Raw genomic sequence first — 6,075 nt, 5'->3', positions numbered from 1 at the left:
AAAGATGTCATCTGCCTTTTTTGTTCTAGTCTCTTACAAGTGTAAAGTGGATATTTCAAGAAACTACATATCATGCTGCAAAAATCCAAATGCGGAAGCAGATGCAAAATCCAGCTGGTTTCCATCAAACTTGACATTATGAGACATGCAGAAATTTAAAACAGGGCCATTCTTCTCACTGTTTTTGTTTTGGAAAACGGGGGAGGGGGTCTCCCTCAAAAAAAATTGTCTATATTAACACATGTGAGCACTGGAGGCCTGTGGGTAAAGAGTTGTGCTACCAACACAAAGGTAAGAGGTTCAGGTCCACCAGATGCTCTTAGGGAGAAAGATGGGTAATCTCCTACCAGGTGATTTACAGTCTCTGAAAACTCACTGGAGGGTCCACTATGAACTAGTTCTGACTTGACAGAAGGTAACAACATTAACACATGAGAGGTTATTGTTATTTTTAAGCATCATTTAATGTTTAATATGGTAAGCATATACAAGTTCTGGTGACACAGTCCATAGGGAATTGCACTCCTAATCCAAAGACGGCACCTCGCTGGTGGTTTAAATCCTCAGTGGCTCTGAGGGAGAAACCCAGGCAAACTCCTCTCATGCAATTTACAACCTCCAATTCCAATGGAGGGTCAGAAATGTGTCTGTTCCAATTCAGTGACAATAAGAGATCATTAGTTACAACCCTTACAGTAAAAGATCTGTGTCCTTGGTAAGTTCTACAGTACAGAGGTTTCCTGAGGCCAAAACTGTGAGGACTTGAAAAAGATGCTGCCCAGACAGCAGCACTGACTCTGCTGCCAGATGGGTAGAGTGGGGAAATCTGCCTTCTCTGCGTTTATGGTGCCTTTTCGTAAAATGGCAGTGACATTCCCTGCACTGCCCACGTACTAGGGAAATCCCATGGGGGGAGGTGGAAAGAGGAAATGTGTGGTGTGTGTGTGTGTGTGTGTGTGTGTGTGTACATACAATACCTACAAACACCTTGTAGGAAAACACACTTGTATTCAAATATGGAATCCTTATTGCTACAAATGGTTACTCATCAGCTAACTAAAAGGTTGTTGTTGTTATGTGCCGTGGAGTCGCCTGTGACTCATTGCAACCCTATGTACAACAGCCCTAAACCCTGCTCTATCCTGTGTCAACTTCACTGTCTCTGACACACCCACCTCAATTACTCCAGTCACTGAATCAATCCACCTCATCAAGGGTCTTCCTCTCTTGCACTGTCCCTCCACCCTCCCAAGCATGATGTCCCTCTCCAAGGACTGGCCCCTCCTTGTAACATGTCCAAAGTATGTCAGACAAAAACTTCAGAATCCTTGCCTCCAAGGAGCAGGCAGCCTGGTCTCACCCTCTCTACGGCGAACCTGTTTGTTTTCCTAGCAGTCCATGGTATATTCAATACTCTTCTCCAACACCACAGCTCAAAGGCATCTATTCTCCTTCTATCCTCCCTAGTCATTTTCCAACTCTCTGACACATAGCAAGTGATTGCAAAAACCATGTAGAGGGTTCAAATCCACCCAGTGGCACCTCACCAGAAATCCTGGCAGACTATATCCTAAAAAGCAACCTCACTGAAAAGTCAGAGGAGCACAGTTTTCCTCTAATACACATGGGGTCACCATGAGTGAGAGTCAACTCAAGGGCAACTAGTATCCAAGCGTGACTCTCTGTGGATCCTATCAAAGGAGAGGACTACAGGAGCCTGTGGTGGGCAGGAGTTCACTGTGCAGCTCTCTCATAGGCAGCAGGAAGACTTTATCAGCATTGGAGCAAAAAAGAGTCATGAGTTCCCTTCGGGCTCTTCCCAGAGAGAGGGCACCCAGGAGAACACATCCCACTGCCAGGCTGTGCTTCAGCCAAGAGTGCGGACAGAACATTTGCTGCCTCCCCTGCCGACAGCAGCCTCCTGGGTCTGCAGATGGCCTGTGCCCATCTGGGCAGGCTCCTGGGAAGCCAGAGCCCCAGAAATGAGAATCCCTAGGGGTGAGTGAGAGGCATCCAGAAAACAAATGCCAGCTTCTCAAACAAGAGAAGCCTGTTCCTCCCTCTGGGGGTGTAGGGATGAAGGAGAAAGGAATTCTTCTCCCACAACACAAAGCCATTCTGCCAGAAGACAAGGAGCACTTTGTCAGAGCTGCACTGAGGGGAGGCAGAGACTGGAGAGGGAACCCACCTTCACCAGCAGCCTCCCGCGGCCATCCCAGTCCAGCTGCAGGTCCTCCCCATAGTTGAAGCGCACAGAGGCCAGTACGGTGGGCTGGATGCGGAGGTCACCTGGAACCAAGCAGAGACAAGATGTAGGCTGAGGAGAGGAGGGGACAGGATGGTGACAAATAGATGTATTATGTGGAGGATGCCCTGAAAACGACTATATGATATAGATTGGGGTGTCTGTGATGTTTAAGATGTCAGGAGGAAGGGTGATCAGGGTGGATGAGGTGCAAACGGAGTTCCCCAGAGAAACCTCTGCAATCTGACCAAAGCATACTATTCCTTCTGCTACCACTAGAGGGAAGCAGAGACTTCCACATCCTTCACTTTGGTCCGATTCCTAAGGGAGTTCTGTGTCTGCAGTTGAGTTGGGCGTCTCTGCCATTGCCCTTCACTGCCAGCCTCAGTTACTCAGTCCTCCACAATTGGGTGCAGAGCTGGCTACAGCAGTTCTTTCTGCTGTGGGAAGGTTAGGAGACAGGAGAAGGCTACTCCTTGTCCTAGTTGTTGTTGTTGTTGTTATGCACAGTCGAGTCGCTTGCGACTCATAGCGACCCTATGTACTACAGACCTAAACTCTGCTCTGTCCTGTGCCAATTGCACTGTCCTAGAGGAAGGCATTATTTCACCAGGAGACAAATGTATCCAGCATTGAACACACATGGACATGCTGTGTATCCGCCAGTCCAAGATCACCAGGTTTGTGTGCAGAGCTATGAGAACTAGCCATGGAACGACTAGACTAGTTAGAAAGTAATAGGGCATCTGAGTGACGATTTGAAAGTGAAGGCTGAGAGCGTAACTTACAGAATTGGTTTTGTTTTGGCAGGACACAGTGAACCGAAGCAGAGCCACTGGACAGACAGGTTTTGCATAGGCCACAGGGCTGGTGGCCCTGCCCTGAGTGTCATCCTCTGCTCGGCCCTTTACTATTCACTCCCTGACCTTTGAGCACCAGCCTCTGCCCCTTTTCAGTCTCAGAGTAAAACCATTTTTTCCAACTCTCAATTTGCTCCTTGGGCTCAAATCAAGTGAAAAGCCCTTTGGTTCCCTTCTCTCCTTTGCAATCAATCTCAAGCCTGGAGCCACTTCCTCATCTCTCCCCTTTCATTCTTTTCTTGCAGGACACCTTCCTGTCTGTACAAATGCAGGTCAGGGAGACCCATCCATGCCTCCAGCAGTAACTTCCTCACGCTTGTACAGAGGCGATCAGGCTGTCAGCGACGAGAGCTGTTGAGAAGAGGGCACTGCGAGTGAGCTGGTGGAGGAGGAGAGAGCCCACCTTGCAGGAAAGGAAGCTGGACGTCCCGGCCATCCACGGAGATGCCACCCCCATGCTTCAGCTTCACGAGGCTGTTGTGCAGGAGGGGCAGACGGGTGGTCACAGAGCGAGTGCAGACAGCATCAGGGTCATCAGCACACTGCCAAGGGGGACGTGCCAGAGTCATCACCACGTCTTCACCATCCCAGAGAAGACCCCAGCCTCTGAGAACCTTCTCACAGTGTCCAACTCCGTGTTCACAGAGCATTCAATGTGGGTGGGGCCCATAGAGGTACACAGCAGGGAACCCTAAGCCTCAGCCTCCTGCACACCCCTTTCCCTCCTAATCCAGTCTATTATAAGAGCTCTCTGTGTCTGGATCATCTTAGATCTCGGGCCCATTGTTCTAAAACTAACCAGAGCCTTTGATCCTCGAGATCAGTCCTGTATGTTTTATGTCTTATATGTCATAGATAGATAATATATACAGTGTACAGATAGCCTACTTGTCTCTGTCTCTTGCTATACACATAGAGAGGGAAGGAAGCAAAGTTGAGAACAAGTAGAACAGATGGAGCTCTGATGGCCTAATGGTAAGAAGCTGCACTACAATCCCTAAGGCACATGCCTCCAAACCACTAGCTGCTCCAGGGGAGAAACATGGGCAGTCTCCTCCCATGCTTTTTACTGCTTCTAAGAACCTGCTGGAAGGTCAGCTGGGAGGTGATTCTGACTCAACAGTACCCCAAAATAACTAGACAGATAGAGATATAGATAGCTATGGACAGGGATAAGGATAGAGAGAGAGAGAGAGAGAGAGATAAGAGGGGGTATAGAATACACATATATATAAAGGAGCTTTGGTGGCCTAGTGGGTAGGGAGTTGTGCTGCCAGTGTAAAAGAAGTAGTTTGAATCTACTAGTAGGTCTGAGGAAGAAAGATGGAGTTCAAACTTGACTACAATGAGTTGTTATATGGACAATCTCATCCCATAAGATTTACTGTCTCTGAAAACCTTCTGGAGGGCCAGCTGATGAGATGGTACAAAACAACGTATGTATGTGTGTATATGTTTTATATACATACATGCATGTGTGTGTGTGTGTGTGTATTTGTTTTGCCAAGAAAACAAATACATCTGTCTTGGAGATGGTGAAACCAAGTCTCTTCTTGGAGGCTAGGATTTTGAAACTCTGTCTCACTTACTTTGTGCACATCGCCAGGAGAGATCAGTCCTTGGAGAAGGACATCATGCTTGGAAGGGTGGATGGACAGAACAGGAGAGGGAGACCCCAGATGAGATGAATTGATATAGTAGCTGGGGCAATGAGGGTTGGTGTGTCAGAATTAGTGAGACTGGCTCAGGACTGGGAAGGGTTCAGAGCTGCTGTACATAGGGTCGCTATAAGTCATAGACAATTCAACAGCACATAACAATAATAACATATAATGACACATTTGGAAACAGGAGTGGCATCCACTCCCTAAACAACATGCCTCCGGAAACTCTATGAACTTTGATAAATGTTGATAGCGTAGAAGGGCTTCAGGTCTTTTGTTCATAGGGTCATTATGAGTCATGCTTGACTCAAAGGCAATCAACAACAGCAATATATATATATACCACACACACACACACATATATACCTGCTTGTTGTTAGGTGCTGTCAAGCCAACTTTGACTCCAAGTGATCCTATGAACCACAGATCACCATCCTCACAATCTCCAACATGCTTGAGCCAACTGTTACACTGTGTCAAGTTATCTTGTATGTTTTTCTTTCATTGATCCTTTCTCAGCATGAGATCTATGATAGATAGATAGATAGATAGATAGATAGATAGATAGATAGATAGATAATATATATAGATGGATGGATAGATAGATAACAGATATAGATGGATGGATGGATGGATGGATGGATGGATGGATGGATGGATGGATGGATGGAGAGAGACAGACAGACAGGAAGATAGATACACAAACAGACATAAGGCTCTATGGATATAAAAAGCCAAAGAAAATGCACTACAGTTGAGTTGATTCCAAATCATGGCATCCCATCATCAGGTTTCTGAGGCTATAAATCTTAATTAGGGCAGATTGTCTCATTTTTCTCCGCCCCCCCCCCCTGCAGAATGGCTGTTTTGTTTGAACTGTTGATCTTTTGGTTAGCACTGCAATACATAACAAACACTTCCATGGTTTGTGGAGGTGAGATATAGATAGATAGATAGATAGATAGATAGATAGATAGATAGATAGATAGATAGATAGATAGATACACACGCACACATGAACCATAGAGCCTAATAAAGAAGATTGGTCCACCTTGTCTCCACCCTCATCATCTTCTAACTCCAAACAACAGAAGTGCCGCCATGAGGGCAGTAGATTGGGCTTAAAGGGGATTCATCTCTGGCTACCAAACTGAGGGGCCCCACAGAAGCAACACTGGTAGAGCTGGAGTCCCTTTCTGCATCTAGAGAGGGTGAGATGGTCTGAGGCTCTGGAAGGATCTGTAGTCTGTACAGAAGGAAGGTCTCTTCTTTCTGTACAGACCTTCCTTCTGTACAGAAATTCATT

At 46.6% G+C, this 6,075-nt stretch overlaps 1 protein-coding gene across 1 annotated transcript in view; it reads right to left on the bottom strand.

Moving 5' to 3' along the window:
- Positions 1–6,075, bottom strand: part of VWF (von Willebrand factor) — a 227,928-nt gene that overhangs the window by 142,696 nt on the left and 79,157 nt on the right. The window contains exons 11-12 of the mRNA XM_006891361.1: positions 3,509–3,647; positions 2,189–2,289 (exon numbers count right to left, since the gene is read on the bottom strand). Of these exons, the coding sequence (XP_006891423.1) occupies positions 2,189–2,289; positions 3,509–3,647 (240 nt within the window). The remainder of the gene's footprint in view (positions 1–2,188; positions 2,290–3,508; positions 3,648–6,075) is intronic.

The sequence above is a fragment of the Elephantulus edwardii genome, unplaced genomic scaffold, assembly GCF_000299155.1.
Source record: "Elephantulus edwardii isolate Elephantulus edwardi_28Jun2011 unplaced genomic scaffold, EleEdw1.0 scaffold00096, whole genome shotgun sequence".
Lineage (NCBI taxonomy): Eukaryota > Metazoa > Chordata > Mammalia > Macroscelidea > Macroscelididae > Elephantulus > Elephantulus edwardii.
Note: the sequence above shows the minus strand (reverse complement) of the source record. Positions and strands in the feature narration are given on the sequence as shown.